The sequence below is a fragment of the Ptychodera flava genome, chromosome 9, assembly GCF_041260155.1.
Source record: "Ptychodera flava strain L36383 chromosome 9, AS_Pfla_20210202, whole genome shotgun sequence".
NCBI classification, from domain to species: Eukaryota; Metazoa; Hemichordata; class Enteropneusta; family Ptychoderidae; genus Ptychodera; species Ptychodera flava.
Window position 1 is genome coordinate 37157010 of NC_091936.1, and position 18202 is coordinate 37175211.

The 18202-nt window shown below is 37.1% G+C and overlaps 1 protein-coding gene across 1 annotated transcript in view; it reads right to left on the reverse strand.

The window, feature by feature from the left end:
- The window catches only part of LOC139141306 (uncharacterized), a 30795-nt gene extending 14041 nt beyond the window's left edge, over window positions 1-16754 (reverse strand). The window contains exons 1-7 of the mRNA XM_070710931.1: window positions 16472-16754; window positions 15938-16042; window positions 9551-9883; window positions 8540-8848; window positions 8038-8298; window positions 5394-5435; window positions 4717-4948 (exon numbers count right to left, since the gene is read on the reverse strand). Of these exons, the coding sequence (XP_070567032.1) occupies window positions 4717-4948; window positions 5394-5435; window positions 8038-8298; window positions 8540-8848; window positions 9551-9883; window positions 15938-16042; window positions 16472-16754 (1565 nt within the window). The remainder of the gene's footprint in view (window positions 1-4716; window positions 4949-5393; window positions 5436-8037; window positions 8299-8539; window positions 8849-9550; window positions 9884-15937; window positions 16043-16471) is intronic.
- Between the last annotated feature and the right edge of the window lie 1448 nt (window positions 16755-18202).

An 18202-nucleotide genomic window follows, 5' to 3' on the forward strand; every position in this document is an offset into this window, starting at 1 on the left:
GATAAGCGACGAGCCCGTGGTGGTGGCACTCTGAGGGAAAATGAGTACCGATGTGTTACCAAAATCACAGAAAAGGGGGATTTTTTGTTCATTATCTAGATCAATGTAAACACGAAAAGGGGGGTGTACTTTTCGGCAAAAGCTGCTCGGTGAAAGGATTAGAATATCCCTTTGAAATCTGGTAAATAATTTTCTTAGATGTGCAGCCATGTCAGCGATAAATTGAAAATGTGATTTTTAGTGAGGACGCCATCATGTACGTCTTTTGGCAAAAGTTCTCATATTGCTCCAGACTATAATGGGGCCAAAGTAATTAAATTCTTTGTTTTGCGTCCACTCTAAATGGGAAAAGGTACGCGTCTAAGCGGGAATGTAAGTTGATTGCAGCAAATAAAAAATTGTAACAAAATTTTAGTTAAGAAAAGCTAAGCGGTCATGTCCTAAAATTTCCTATTCAAATACATTGTGTGTTTTTCATGAAAACCTTAAAAACCTACGCGGTTTTGGACGCAAACAAAGAATTTAATTACTTTGGACTATAATGGAGGTAAGCTGGTTCCGACAACAACAATAGACTACATTGATGTTTCAAGACAATCTCATTGCTCCATACAACATCGACATGGTTGTAACTGCGTTTGCCATTATCTCACCCATGTTGTATAAATCACGGGGTGTGTTCTGATTTATTTTTCTCCTGTATTTCTCATGATGAAGGTGTTTTAGGGGTTTTTTGAAATTTTGCACAACAAGCATGGTTACCCAGCTTTTCTTGTGCGTGCCACCACGAGTGTTTGACAAACACAGCAAGATTTGAAGAACTCATTGACAACAAATATTCAAGTGCAATCAATGACGTCAGTCTGTATGCTTTGGACATTGTCGCTTCTTTTTGTGAAGAAAATTGGCTAACAATGACCGCTGTGGAGAACTCTTCAAACTTTCCAAAATGTATTGTTGCAGTGCAGATATCAAAGCACATTTCAAAATTGACATGGAACAGCATGCGCATGTGGAGTGTTATGAACGCATATTACTTACTAGCTGTGATATCGCACCGGTACTTGTGGCGTGTATCGAACGCGCTCGGGTCATTGGGATCATCGCTACAGTCCCGCTGCGAGCCAAACCATAGGCTTCGTTGACAGTTTACGATGAGACCGACCGGTGTCCTAGATTTAGGGACTGGACACAAATTACAGGGGGGGTGGGCCGGTGTTTTTGGGGGTGGGTCACCATTTTTCGCGCAAGCATTTTTGAAGGGTCATAAAATTTTGTGCAAGCCTATGGGGGAGGGTCACCTTTTTTCATGCATCAAAGCTGAAATTGCATGTGCACGTTATGGAATACTGAAAAAAGAAAAAAACCTCCTGGCACTTTCATTTTCTGCCATTACCAATATCGGCGCACCCTTCAGGCGCAAATTTCAGGTATAATAAACAATGTATTGATGATCAAAGCAGCCACATTGATTTAAGTTGTCATGATTTCTACTTATTCAACACTATTGTGCATAACTGTCCCCTATAATGACTCTTTCAATAACAATTTGGGAGATTACTTATTTGACATCATTCTCCCATGGACAATACATTGGGTATAGGTCGGTGTCAAACGTTCATGTCGCTGTATGTACATTTTTCAATTTTTTGAGGACATTGACAGAATACAAACTGTTCAGAATAGTGCATAGTGTCATCAATAACAACTGGAAGCTTCAGGTCGAACAACTTTTGAATAACAATTTAGGATCAGATAACCTATGAGTTATTTGCAGTTTCCTCATAGCCTACAATGTATAGTGAATCAACATTTTGGTGAAATTCCAAAATCAAATTTCTTGCACAACCATTGACTTGAAACCACTCTAGTCTAATCATGAATATTAATACTAATGATTAGGTGTACATAAATGCACAGGTTTACCAAGTTTTGTATTGGAAAAAAATTATTCATAGTTTCATCATAGACTGCCATGTATAGTGAATGGACATTTCAGTGAAATTCCAAAATCAAATTTCTTGCACACCCATTGACTTGAAACTACTCTAGTCTAATCATGAACATTAATACCAATAATCAAGTGTACATAAATGCACAGATTTTCCTATTTTTGTATTGGAAAAAAATTATTCATAGTTCCATCATAGACTGCCATGTATAGTAAATCGACATTTAAGTGATATGCCAAAATCAAATTTTTTGCACAACCATTGACTTGAAACCACTCTAGTGTAATCATGAATATTAATACTAATGATTAGGTGTACATAAATGCACAGGTTTACCAAGTTTTGTATTGGAAAAAAATTATTCATAGTTTCATCATAGACTGCCATGTATAGTGAATGGACATTTCAGTGAAATTCCAAAATCAAATTTCTTGCACACCCATTGTCTTGAAACTACTCTAGTCTAATCATGAACATTAATACCAATAATCAAGTGTACATAAATGCACAGATTTTCCTATTTTTGTATTGGAAAAAAATTATTCATAGTTTCATCATAGACTGCCATGTATAGTAAATCGACATTTAAGTGATATGCCAAAATCAAATTTTTGCACAACCATTGACTTGAAACCACTCTAGTGTAATCATGAACATTATTACCAATAATTGAGTGTACATAGATGCACAGATTTACCTATTTTTGTATTGGAAAAACATTATTCATAGGGTTTCGCCATAGACTGCCATGTATAGTGAATCAACATTTCACTGAAATTCCAAAATCAAATTTCTTGCACACACATGGACTTGTAACCACTCTAGTCTAATCAAGAACATAAATATCAATAATCAAGCATACATAAATACACAGATTTGCCAAGTTTTGTATTTAAAACAAATTATTCATAGTTTCTTCATAGACTACAATGTATAATGGATCCACTTTTCACTGAGCGAAATTCCAAAAACAAAGTTATTGTACACAGATGCATGTGTTACCACCCTCTTCTAATCAAGCAAATTATGTCAATTATTCAGGGTCATATATACACAAATAGTGCATGCATATTTTTAATTCTGAAAATTTTTTTTACAGTTTTGTCATAGACTCCCATGTATAGTGGATCAACATTTATGCGAAATTCCAAAAACAAAGTTATTGTACACAGATGCACATTTTACCACCCTCTTCTAATCAAGCACAATTATGTCAATTATTCAGGGTCCATATATGCACAAATAGTGCAAATTTTTAATTCTGAAAATCTTTTGACAGTTTTGTCATAGACTCCCATGTATAGTTTTTTCATAGACTCCCATGTATAGTGAATCAACATTTTGACAGAAATTCCAAAATCAAATATGTTGTTAACATGTGCACTTGTAAACAACCCATGCTAATCAAGTATATCTATATCAGTTATTAAACATCTGTATATGAACAGATATAGCTAGTTTTATACTGGAAAATACACATTCGTAGTTTTCTTATAGTCGACTACATGTATAGTGAATCAACATTATCAATAAAATCTAAAAATTACTTTTTTGTACAGGCATGCACTTTTTACCTGCCACTTCAAGCAAAGTACATTTACATGAATAACACACATATGATTTGATATTTTTTGGACAACGCGTTATATCGGCCACATTTTGCCTTCCTTTCGTATAGCAAGTCAGAAGGGGGTCTTTAACACATTGCGGGGTTTTTTGGGGGGTATTGAATAACAGGGGAGGGTCACTTATTTTCATGCACGGATAAGGGGGAGGGTCACTAATTTTTGTGCATGAACTTTTGAAGGGTCACTATTTTTTACGCAGCGGTTTTTCGAAAAAACACCGGCCCACCCACCCCCCAGCCCCCCCCCCCACCCCCCCTGTAATTTATGTCCAGTCCCTTAGCTCGCAAAATAATAAAACAGATAAAGCTTGGAATAAATCGAATTATACCTACTGTATCACTGACGATCTACGACTCATCTTCTACTCCTGCTAACGAACCCGACTGTGACAACATGTATTTTCGACGGTTTTTCGGTGAGCCGTCGAAGGTTCCTGCTCGAATTTGAGCCTGCTCGAATTTGAACTTTTGACCTCCAATGTATTCAGTGCGTTGTACGCGCGATCGGGCCAACATCGCAGAAACCGTCGACGGCTCACGGGAAAATGGTCAAAATTACGTGTTCTTATCGTCAAGGTAGTTAGCAGGCGTACAGAATGAGTCATAGATAGTCAATGATAAAGATGAAACAAGTTTATTTATTCAAAAGCTAATACAGTTCATTATTTTGCGAGCTAAATCTATGACACCGGTCGATGTCGTAGTAAACTTCCAACGAAGCCCATGCGTACGCGTTGGCTCGCAGCGGGACTGTGGCGATGACCCCAATGACCCGAGCGCGTTCGATACACGCCACAAGTACCGCTGCGATATCACAGCTAATTACTTACGTATTACAAGCTAAAATGCCTGTTTATCACCTCCTCGTGGCCTTGCGTTTCAAGGAACACATCGCCGGGTAATGCAAGGCCCCGTCAGAGTAATAAATTTGGCTGATTTAGAATAAACTGTAAATAGTGACAATCGACCAATCAGATATAATCTTCCGAGCCAGCTACACATCCGCAGTAATAAACAGGTACTATAACCCTCATGACCAGGTAACAGGTGTCCAAATAAACAAACCATCTACATGACTTCATAGGGAAGTCGAATGACTCGCATTTTATAGTCCAGTTTCGTAATGTGAAACTTCACCTTTTTAGACATTCTTTGTAGCAAACATCGGCATCCATGTTGTAGATGTTATCAATCAATGTTCGCTCATCGTTGCCAACAGCATGTGCGCATGCGTACGTCCAACCAACGAATGAACGTGGCTCTATGTACTTTGCCGATTCGGTTTCATCTTTGATCTGAAGGGCGCACGTGCAGATCTCGCCGTTCAAAAGTGGAACTTTGTTGTATAATTCAGTTTGATCGTCCACAACTGGAAAGGAAAAAATAGTTAAAAACTCATCGACGAACTTTTATTTGGTTGAGCTGCAAGCATAATGTATCTATACGGCCAGTGGATGATGTACTAAAATGGGATGAGCTTAGTTTCCCAGACGTTTACATTCTTGAAAACTCAACATACCATGAATAATGAAGTTGGAATGTGAAAACTACGTCAAAAGTTCATTCAGTGTTTTCTGTGTTATTCCATTGCACAGTAAAACGGGATGTAAAATGTCAGCTTTCTTTTTGATCACGGTGAATCTTTACTATTGGAATTCCTATTTCTGTGTAATGACAATGTCTGCTTGTGTTTGTGAATCCCATGGGATCTTCAACGTCTTTGTCTTAGAATTTGCAGATGTTCATAATTTAGAGACTAGTACTTACCAAGAGAGATACCAGCTCGCCATAGACAATACCTTAAGTTTACTTACCACATAACTCTTTATCAGACATGACCATACCAGGTGCACAAACTGAAAGAGAGAAAGACAGACAGACAGACAGACAGACAGACAGACAGACAGACAGACAGAGACAGAGAGAGAAACAGAGAGAGGAGGGAGGGAGGGAGAGAGAGAGGAAGACAGACAGAGAGAAAGAAACAGAGACAGACAAACAGAAATACATATACATACACTTAAGGTAAGACTTTTCTTTTTCATGTAAAGGTAAGACTTTTCTTTTTCATGTTGATTTGCATGCATCCAATACATTATGACTTCCTCAAAACTGAGTGGTACTCCCATCGTTGAGGTGGTTTATCGCTATGAGATATTAGCATAGATTAGATTAGATTAGATTAGATTAGATTAGATTAGATTAGATTAGATTAGATTAGATTAGATTAGATTAGTTTTTATCATACCAGTATATTAATGGCGCAAATACAGCAGTCTGATCAGTTTAGACGCGAAAAGAACAGTGGTATATTCGTGATATCACGGCTGGCATACGCGCAAGCTCTCAGCTTTGGCAAAAATCCGTTTTTGACGTTCCACGCTAGAATTTCAATATACCGTTATGATATAATAGTAATAAATCACACCCAGCGACGGTATACCACTCGATTTTGACCAGTTCACTTCATATATGCACGAGCAATGCCGTGAACTGGCCAAAATCGAGTGGTGTACAGTCGTTGGGTGTGCTTTATTGCTTAATTATTACACCTCACGTATTATTTAGGTACTGTGATTCGATGAGTCTGACTCACGCAAGTACGTTAAGGCAGGGGTCACTGTAGAATACACATCGGGCTGTATTATTTCAAGGGATGCTGTCAGAATTGACTGAAATTTGGTTAACTTCTTTGTTTTGTTACATTTTAACAGACAGCATATGATAAATGTTGGTAGATATAGTCACATGACTGAAAATTGCTATTTTCCCTTCAAAATTCATACATTATAAAAAAGATAAAATTTCAACTTGTAGACTCAAAAGTTTTGTCTGTTTTTCTGCATATTCTGAAAGAGCAATTATCATGCGACACAACAGACACCATACCCTGATGAAATAATTTTACACATCTAATAAATATTTAAAAATTTCCTTGAAATGTAAAATATTGCTCGATGTTTTTAGGTGTCGAATTAGTAAGTAGTTCTTACATGAATTTTCATGCAACCCCATACCTACTTACAATATGGTTTGAATAAATTTTTTGTCTGAAGTTCAAATATGGCATTATTTCCAATATATGATTTTGGCCGGAAAATATGGGCTGTTAGTCACGTGACTCTTTGAAAATCTAAAGATTTGCAAAACGTTCGTTTGTACATACTAAGAAATATGTTGTTGCCAACTTTCAAATCATTTCCATTAGAACTTTCTCTAACTTGATCCTTGCCTACTCTAACATTTTAAGTCTCAGACCCAGGCCTTAAGGATGTACGAACGGTACGCGCGCGTGGAATTTGTCACTTCCCATAGGATTACATTGAAATTTGCTGGAAAATCAATTTCTACTATTGTCATTTTCATGAGAATTTGCACAAAGCTCAGTCTAGAGAAACAAATAATAGTGATCAAATAAAATGATATGGTCACCGCGCTAACTTTTGAGATAAACAGCATTGGATTATTTCGTCCATAGAAAATGCATTGGTAAAAAAATGCTGACTCAGCATTTTTTCTCATAAATGGCAAATTTGATGGTCATGTATCTCAAAAACGAGCGCGGTGACCCCTATATTTTATCATACATTTTGATAATACTTAGAAAGGAGAATCCAAAAATCGACAATTTAAAGAAATAACATTACTTTTAATTTTACCGATCGTACATCCTTAACATACATGCGAACGTACGTTGATATAGCGCTGTCACGGTTACAGGTTTGTTTCTAAATATAGCTGTACGCGCGCGACATCGCACACGCAGCTTGAAATGCGGACAAATTTTATCAATGTTGCATACATGGCCGTTTTTGCAGCTAATACTCAGAGTCGTGAATATGTTTTTTAGTATTCATTGTTACACTAGCAGTCACCCACTGAGATGTATTTTCGTCGTTCTTGCATGCGTAATTTTCAAAAGCGTTATCTGAAAATGCGGACAAATATTTATTTTTGCATATTAATTAGAGAACAGTGACGTAAACTGTGAACGGCCATATTACTCTGTCGCGTGCACTGTCATTGCGCTACCGCGTTCTGGAATATCGTGCGTCGTTTCTGCGCGTATCACTTCATCGCGTAAGAGAGCATTCGTTTTTTACAGGGAGGGGGTCGACTTTTACGAAACCGTCTTTTGGAGGGGGTCAAATTTTAAAATCAATGATTGGAAGGGGTCAAATTTTACGAAGGCTTGAATGGAGTTATGGAAAAAATTGACTGTGGAATTTCACCGAGATGTTGCTTGGTCTACCATACATTGTAGTCTATGAGGAAACTATGAATAATTTCTTTGAAATACAAAAATAGACAAATCTGTGTGTTTGTAGTGCAAATATAACTGTGCCATTTTTTAGGTCTCGACCAATCAGATTTCAATAGCATTATTTAAAATTAGAAAGCCAATTTGAAAAAAAAACTGAACCGGATAACGCACATCACCTCATACATACGACCAACCTTTTGGACAGTGCTCTTGAGGTTCCCCAATGTTGCAGTCTTCTGGAAAGTATCTTCCGGTCCAACACCGGGCAGAACCCCACATACTCTCGGGATTTCGGCAGTAAGTGTGGTTCCAAGAATATGACGGCCTTCCATACGCGAAGAACGGAATTGTCCATCTCGAAGTTGACCAACTTAGGCATGTGTTCCCGCTCTTGCTCTTGGAAATCCTTCCGCGGTAGTCTGATCCATCCTCACGGGTGTAACACTCACGAAGGTCTGAAAGATTGCGCGAACAAAAAGACTTTTTGAACTTGTGGAACGAGAGGTACAGTCTCGTTTTAGCGCAGTTTCATCAACCCAACAGTAGTTAGTTCCGAAAGCCAACAAATGTGGTGTGGGCGTTGTTCATTATTGTTCGCATTTCTTCGCTTAACAAAATTATGTCTTACTCATACTTCGTTGCGAGACCGCTAAGGCACATATAGTACAAAATGAATTTTTATAGAAATGTACTTACCTTCCAACTTTGGTAACATCATTGTCTGTTCAGAAGACCATCTGCCGATCCCCAGCTTATTCCTGGCGGCCACCCTGAACCTGTAGATTTTGAGAGGTTGCAAGTCGTGTATCGTGACGGCGTTCTCCTCGAATTTGGCATCGGCGACGGTGACCCAGCTACTGAGAAAGCCATACAGTTGGTACTGGACAATATATCCGGTGATTTCGTTGCCGTGGACGAAGTCTTCAGGGGGATCAGACCATTTGATTGTCACAGTGTTGCCCTCTATTGAGTCAATTTGCACTGCCTCGGGAGCCTCAGGTGTGCCTGCATGGTGAGGCACCAATGAAGCATGTTAACTTATGTTGTTACGCCTATGTTGTTATCGTGTTATTGTGGTTTGCTGAAACTTATACATGTGGCATAGCGGACACAACAAGTTCAGCGAAAAAAACGTCCTCCGTTGATTGAATAGGGGAAAGTACGTCACACATATGTATATAGTAAGAAAAGGGATATATGCACACAGGATGAATCTGGATTACATGAAACGTGTTTCATGTTAAAGACGAAGAATTTGTGGTTGATAGGCAGGGGCTTCACACTTTAAGTAGTCGTACCATTGACAGTAGAGCCCCCCCCCCCCCCCCTCTACTGTCTATGATCATACATTGAGAATGGCAGCTCCGTCGGGAAATAAAACAATGATATCGCCTAATCGAGCAAACAAACTATGTCAAGCTCAGGAAGATTTACCTTCAGCAACTATATTATTCCGTAAAATTCGCCTCATCAGCCAATCATACAGGAACCGCTATGCAAATTACGATCGCATGTTAACCATGAAAATGTCTCTTTTGTGATGTTGAAACCAAATTTAGGGTCGCACAGAAGGCGAAGATTTAAAAAATGGGTTGTTTATTGTAATGTTAGGATTAGTTTTGTCATTTGTTCCAGAGCGTGAGTGTGCGTATCTCACGGAAGCAGTGGATACAAGTCATGAAAGTTGGTCAAATTCTGTAGTCTCACCTGGCACTTTCACGGCACTTGTTGCGACCCCTTTCCTGACATAATCACTTCTGTGTACCCCGTTGATTCGAAACTTGTAGTATCCGTCAGTCTCAGTTGGTTGGTATTGAAAGATTTCATAGGTTTGGTTGGCGCTCGATGTTGATTGGTGCTGTGTCCATTTACCGTACCGCGATGATACTCTGTCAGCAAATTTATACTGCACTTCGTAACGCACTATGGGGTTCGACTGGAACCACAACAGTTGCCATGACAGAAGTATTTTCGATGAGTCGACGCTTACTTGAGGTGCGGGAAAATATTCATCTTCTTTCAGTTTCCTCTGTGATGAGACTTTGAGAACAGGGAGGTAAAAGTGGAAATGTAAGTTAAATGTCTTCTATTATTTTTTGAGTTCGTTTATTTCTGTTTGTTTCCTCTCACCTTTTGCTCTAAAGAGTAAATGTTTATCAGACGTATCAGACGCACAGTGATCACTTCACACCCTTGCCTGATCTCCGTAGTAAACTTATTTGTGAGAGGTGAGTGAGATGTTTACATGATATAGGCCCCTAATCTTTGATATTATGCAATGTTTCTGACTCAAACTGACAAGACTAATCTCATATATTAAAGGTAAAAACATGTCTACAGAAACTTTGCACTTGAGCTGTTTCCTTTCCTCGATATCAGAGAGTCGGAACCGAAATTATGCCGCTCATTGCGATGTCCCTAATTTCTGCATGTGTTTTCAGATTGTGGTGACCCTCAGAGTTCAAACTAGTCCAATATTTGCAGGGGACCGTATTTATAATACCAAGAGGCGGTGTGAGGGGTTGATAAAAAATTTCAGACGTGTGTGTAGAGGTGGTCACGTTTTCGAACATACATTTTTGAGAGGACAAATTTTGGAACGGCAAAAGGCGGGAGAGATACTTTGTGGACAAAAAGTTAGAATATTTTAAGAAGTCAATATCAACACAATGTAGTGACCAATCATTTCTATGCATCCCGATAACAATAGATAGAAAATTTTGATTGGACACTAGGGATTCATACAACGTCATCGGTTACTATGCTATAAGATAACTTTACAAATTTAAAGTTAGAAGCAGATTCACACTATGTTGATACTCCAGCAAAAGAATCGTTTTTCATAAATACAAAGTCAGAATTCAAATTAAGCTGGCAGCATCAATCTTGTTCTTAGTTTCAGCAATGTATTTTTAACCCCCCCCCCCCCCGGTTTCAGTAACTTCACACTGATTCTGACGTGCTTTCTCAGACTCATGCGAAAATAATCAAATTACGATGCAAATTATGAGACCTGGCATTTTCAAATTTAAACCAATTCTGCAAGCGGATCATAATTTTAGAAAGTTCAATTGTGTTTTATTCAATGGCTTCCGAAATCCCCTGCCCTTGAACAAGTTATCATAATCATAAGCAATGCAGTAAAATCGTTGCGCTCATCTCTGATTGTTAAAGCACTTCCAGTTCAAACGTCGTGAAGCTTGACTGGGAAAAATGTCTGTGAGCTCAACTACGGACATGGTAGAAGCTGCTGCTAGAATTTGTCCAATCTGAAAGGTATCTGTTGGAAAGTATTTCCTGAATTAATATATTAAGGTAGTATGCGCCTCGAAAGTGAGAGACTTAAACATTTGCTCAAACTTTCCTGAATGAAACTTCCAACCATTCTCTTATCAAAACAATAAAAATAGGGCAAAGTTTGGAACTAGGGAAAAAAAATTACCCAACATTTAGCGATATTTGAAATTCAAAATGGCCGCCATTCCTGTGTTAACTCTATGGTGGGAAAATTAAATTTTGGATTTTCGAAATACTAAGACGGTGAAAGTTTTTCTTTCCCCAAGAGCTTTAAAATGAGCCCCCACAAGTGATAGATCAGAAAAGAATTGTAGAAATTTTGAGAGTCTGACTATCTGTCCCGGAGGCACCTTCTACCTTAATTGATGACAAGATGTTAAAATTTATTTGCATAATGCAAACACTAATGAATCTGTCATTACCAGCCACTCTCTGCTTGAAGTAACTAAACCAAGTTGACCATTAAATGTAAGCATCAGCTTGTTGTGTTTAGAAGCCTAGACACAGTGAAAAACATCCATCATTGTTCAATAAACAGGAGGAAGAAGTTTACTTCACCCTTTTGAGGAAGTGTACACAACTTGTCATTTCATGTCGATGTTTTCATTTCAACATTGCTACCAAAAGCGTGTTTACTTTGTACGAAGAATGTTTGTGGAAGCTACTGGCATTTTCAGTTTAGACTTGCTTTGATATATCTGGCTTTTTTCATAAAGAGTTTGTACCAGATGTTCTAGTTTAGGGGTGGACCATTTGATTTCTGGGGGAGCTGGAGCCTTGAGGAAATGGGTATAACAACAATTTTTTCACCTATCCTATATTTTCACATATCCTTAAATTACAGTTACCTTTTCCGAAAGGTTACCTTGGAAACAATCTTTTGTCCAGTAGAGTGAAAGCAATTTAAAAAACAAAATCGCTGATTGGCAAACTATTTTATCACGCGCGCATCATAATAAATTACCCACAATTCTATTTGATTTGTACCAACGCAGGTTGCTTTTCTTTTAACTTTTCCTACTCTACGTATAAGTAGTAACGGAAAGCATATAAAATTTGTTTAACAATATTTAGTAATTGTCCGCCTAGATATCTCAGTAAAAAATTCAAAGTAATCATTAAGGTAGAGACACACGTTTGATGATACTTATTTTAAACTCACTTTTTCTCAATAAATTTCACTTTTAGACCCCACACATTATATATTTTCTGTTAGCCCTATATCTCAACATTATGAAAAATATGTTTATTTTCCGAAATCACAGTGTTTGTGACCATTTCTCTCAAAAATATGCGTTTTTGAGTTTTTTTACCTAAAAAAAATTAGGTGTTACAGGACTATGGCGACTTGAGATCTTTTAACAGAAATCAACAATAGAGTAGTCTGGGGAAAAAACCGTGTCCCAGATTTTTTCTATTCCCTTTTGTTTCAGCACAATAAGGTGTGAAAGTAACAACTCTGGGTTTTTGAATAAATTACCGGGTTTCATTCACTTCAGCAAGAATTTCTCTTGTTCTATCAATTTTACCAAAAATCTGGGACACCGTTTTTTCCCCAGACTACTCCATTGTTGATTTCTGTTAAAAGATCTCAAGTCGCCATAGTCCTGTAACACCTAATTTTTTTTAGGTAAAAAAACTCAAAAACGCATATTTTTGAGAGAAATGGTCACAAACACTGTGATTTCGGAAAATAAACATATTTTTCATAATGTTGAGATATAGGGCTAACAGAAAATATATAATTTGTGGGGTCTAAAAGTGAAATTTATTGTGAAAAAGTGAGTTTAAAATAAGTATCATCTAACGTGTGTCTCTACCTTAAATTACAGTCACGGTCACATATTCTGTAGGTACCTTTGGGAAGCAAGTTATGACAAATGGAGGGTCATTCTCTCAGAAAAGTCATCAAGTAACTTTGTTTTGTTATTTCCCTTGAAAATATTAATGTGCTTTTGTGTCATAAAGCAGGTACAACCAAGTCTCCCTATTTTCCATCACATTATTTTGTATGGCTGAGGACACAGTCAGTGAAAAATTTTTACAAAAATACTCACTCTTCTGAGACTCTCAATTAAGCATAATTCATGCCAAAAAAGGAATAGAGAAGAATGGTGTGCTTAAAAGCATGTTTCCAAAATTGTTTAAACTAGTCTATGAATCTGTCTGCACAAGGGAGACATTTTCGAATTCTCTGAGGAATCACCAGTGGTACATATAAATCATAATGAATCATGGGATATCTCCAGTACTGTGTAACATCCGACTAAATTTGGAAATGACCAGGACTGGTGTATAGCATGTGGGTGCACCATGCAGGCCTACACGAAACAGATCCTGACACTTTTCAATTATTCATTATATACAAATCATGACAAATATTACCTCTGCCTATCTGCAATATCCTATGATATTTTGCCTTAATCGTAAGTAATAAATCTTCCTAGTGTGGTTCTTTTGAAATTCGCTTTGCTGGTTCCGACAGATGTTCACATTCAAATACTTCAACTAGTAAGTTGTGACAAAATTAGCTGTGTTGATTTAAGGATAGCTTAGCTTTTCAGAAACACAAAAAGATATTCTGTAGGAAATGCTTTTCTGCTTGGCAATGCTTAAAGTTCAAACTTTGGTGTACCACGAAATTTGCTGTTTTATAATTTATTGAAAATTGTTGAAAAGAAGAAGCTTTTATTGGGACAAAGTCGCCTTATTACCTTTTTCCCTGGAGTACGGTAGGTTTAAAAAAAATTATAAAGTGTGTATTTATCCAAATATTTATTAGCGAAATTTTGTAAGATGTTCTTAAATTCAGCAAAGATTTGCTTTAATATAAAGTTCTACTTCATGGTCATTGATTATGATATATTACTTCGACCGATAAATATAGATGGAAAACAAATTGAAAGAGTGTCTCTTTTCAAATATCTTGGTACAATTTTAGATTCGAAATGTCGTTTTACAGACAACATTGAATTTATTTGTAAAAAAGCACAGCAGCGCTTATTCCTCCTCAGGAAACTGAGAGGCTTTAATGTCAGTAAGAATATTTTAGTAACTGTGTATCGTTCGCTTGTTGAGAGCATTTTAACGTTTAATATTGTATCCTGGTACGGGAACCTCTCAGTTAAGGACAAAATGAGATTAACACAAGTTGTCAATCTGGCAGGAAAGATTGTTGGTATAAAACAACGGCAACTTTCAGTAATATATTACCAATCTTTGAAGAGGAAAGCCATTCAGATCCATCAGGATCAAACACACCCACTCAGCACTGAATTTAAAATCCTCCCGTCAGGTCGACGACTTAAGGTACCTTTTGCGCGTAAAAACTTGTACAAAAAGTCTTTTATACCTTCAGCTGTGGCAGTTTTAAACTCATTGTTTTTTCCCAAGACTGTGTATATATGTGTGTGTGTTTTTATTGTAAGTCAGGAGATTTGTGGTGTCGAAAGAAAATTTTCCATTGTGGATGTGCGTGTTTTCATTAATGGACAATAAAGTAATTTGAATTGAATTGAGTAATACGCAATTTTTTTAACCTGTCGGGGTGTTAAAAAGTAGTTAGAGGTCATATCTTTTACAATTTCCACCATTGTTTGAAAACCAAGTCAATATCGACATATGTGCCAGAAGACTAGACTGAATGCAATCATATGTGCAATAGATATAACTAAACAAAATTATTTACCAAGATTTGAGTTGCAGCTGCGTTAATATGTTACGAAATGACATACAACATAAGCTTATATGTCATTGACATAATACCAGTACTTTCTTTTGCAATAAAATCGGTTCAAGAGAAAATGTTAAACTTTCGCATACATATATGTATTAAACTGATCATGATATTTGACAAACACTGACACCGCGATTAGCAGTAATGCATTAAAGGTATACTGTCACCTGTTCCAATTTTGCAACAGTTACCATTGAAAGAGAAATCTAACCAATCATTGATTTTAAGCGGGTGGCCGCTTTAAACAGGGCCCTCGCATGGATATTTTGAATACCAAGGAACGCCCCTTTGACCATATATGGGCATATTTAGATTACAGGTGACTGTATACCTTTAAACACATTGCAAATAACCAGAATACAAGAACACATACATGCATACTCAGGTATCTGCTTGTAAATTTCCTCTAACGCATTCATAGACTATATCTCATGCCTCATACGAGTGATATCGGAGACAAAACTGCATTAATTTTATTGGAAATTTATTATTTCCAAATGACAGATTACCAAATGCTTTGAAACTGTATCAATGGAAGAAAAGACATTCTCCTGTGTGTAATTCATGTATACAATGTGGCACGTACAAACACAGATATTGAGACTGTGTATATAGGTATTATTAATATTTAGGAGTATGTGGAAAATATGAATAGAGTATTTGGTTTTATTTTGCATTATTTATGAATGTCAGAATTATTTGTTGGAGGAATCAAAATCAGAAACACGAATGCTAAAAATCTGGTCTTGCCAGTGGAAAATTGTCTATATACAATACAATACGCGTCATTGAAACAATTAGCTATTTCAATGAGCGAAGACATAAAGCGTAAAGCGTTTTCTAACAGAGCTTTGAAAGTGTTGCTACTAAGTTTCCTATGTATATTTGAATTAACGTTGTACACTTTTCGTGTTTATTTATATGTGTTGTCTGTTTGTTTGTTTGTAAACTTTCGTATGGGACAGTAAATCAATAAAGAAAAATTCAGCATAATATTCCACAGCAGAACCAGACTGTGTTTATCCATCCAACTTAATTTTTTCTGTGTGCCAAACACTTACCAAGTTGTTCGCATCTACCTCCTTCCCTTAGGTCCTCCGTCGAACAGAGACACTCTCCGTCACCATAGATACCGTCATCGCATGGCTGATATCCACAGTCACATTCTGGAAGCGACAAAATGAACGTTTTAAAGATTCGCCGCAATTTATCTTCAATCTAGCAATGAAGTACGGCAACCTTACAAGACTTAGTATAAAGTGCGGACTGAACACTGTAAACACAAGAATGGAGGTAGCAGTTTTCGATGAATGTAAACTGTTCATGCCAAATAAATTACCAAACAATATCATGTTAGAATTAACGCAAATTGGCGTATTTTATAATCATCTGTTTTCCTAGCTCAGCAGGCAACATTGACTACAGAAAATGTACTTTAGGGTCTATGCCGAGCCGATTGCTTCAACTTTGCTGAAAGAAGAAACTCTAATGTCCCTTGTGTCTTCTGATTACGACTTCGTCCTCTGACTACGACTATCGAAATTGGAGGTATTCGCAGCAAATCCGAAGCGTGGAGCTATGGAACTTAAACTTACCTTTTTCACACTTAGGACCATAACGATTTGGAGGACAACTTACACACGGCTGGTGTTCGTTGTCGGTGCATTTCTCGCAATAATCAAACAGGGAACATCCAAACTGCCGGACTACAACACTGCTATCGAAAGTGTAAAAGTTACGATCCGCACAAAGGCATGTGAGGGGGCCGTAAGCATTGCTGTATCCGGCGTTGACGACGCTCACTCCGTAATAATGTTGAAGCGCTGTGAACAAAAATATTTTGGAGAGAAGCCTGAAAGTGTGCACTGCGACCGCCATCTTCATTTACCCAAAGTTTAGAGCTTTAAAAGTCGACGGACACAGACAATGATGTTCCTGCCGCAGAACTGGAAAATCATTCTCTCCTGATTTATGTGTTTAGGCCTACTTGTGTTTGGTGTGCATTTCACTTGCGGTGACTGGACAGCTTCGACTCCTTAGCGATGGAAATTTATTAAGACCTTTGGTGGTATGTGTAATCCACCGGAGATGTCAAAGAAACAGTAACATTCGGGTTTTTTCCTGTATACCAACCAACAACATTCCTCAGATTCACCCATCATGACAAGTCTATCACGGCATTTCGAAAAGCAACATGGGAATTTTTATGCTAAATTGTAAAATGAAATTTAGAAGAAGAAACGGGAGAGCCATAACGTTGAACTCTGAAATATAATGTTTAATTGTGGAAATGTGAAATGATGAAATAGCAGGTTGACTGGGAGAATGTAAAATAAACACGGTTGGAACTAATTTGGGATGATTGGATCTTCATAGTTTTAAAATTTCTCAAAAGTTTTAGGTGTCCTATAGCTGAATGTTGCGATATTACAACTTACTCATAAAAACAAGTGTATAACTTAAAAAGAAAAAGAGATGAGCTTTCATTTGCAGATTAAACCGATATTACTTCACCATCCCATTATCACAAATTAGTTCCAATGGTGTGAATAGAATGTTACGAGAGAAACCGAAAGTTAAGTTGTGAAATTGAATCTGGAAAAGTAATACAGAAAGTCGAGAGAACTGTAGAGCTATAAAATTGAACTCAGAATAATTAATGTAAAACTGTAAAAATGAAATTTATTGAATTCAGAATGATAATATGCTGCACATGCTTAAGAGAAAAATAATTTGTTGTTTTTATACCGTTCTAACATAGAAGAGCATGACAGGAATCCAAACGGGTACCTCGAGTGTGCTCGCCGTCGAGATGTTGATGGCAGCTGTCGAGGCAGGTCACGTGGTAAGCAAAATAATCATCGATATAAATTATTCATTTTTCACATTTCATTAAAAAAACCATTACATACTAATTCGTCTGTTCTTAAATCGTGCGATAAAAGCACTCACAGTCAATGAACCTTGGTCTTTTCTTTTTTGTTAGAGACTTAAAAATGGGGGAAAAGAAGATATCCAAAAAGGAGATATCAGAAAGTTCTATAAATTCTATACAATAAAACTGGTATGAAATATTAATATTGTACATATGTCGAAAAAAGTTCACCACCGCCAAGCTGGCTCCGGTTATTTTTTTTTGGAAAAGATAAATTTATTTCAACAAAGTCGCAAATAAAACAGATCTACATAACTGTGAATGCGTTAAAATTAAAATGCAACTTGTCTAAACAAATAAAAAACTAAGTCATTTAACTACAAAGATCATCATGTAAATGCATTCAGGATGCATTCTTCTCCTTCAAGTCTTACAGGGCTTTAAAACTTTG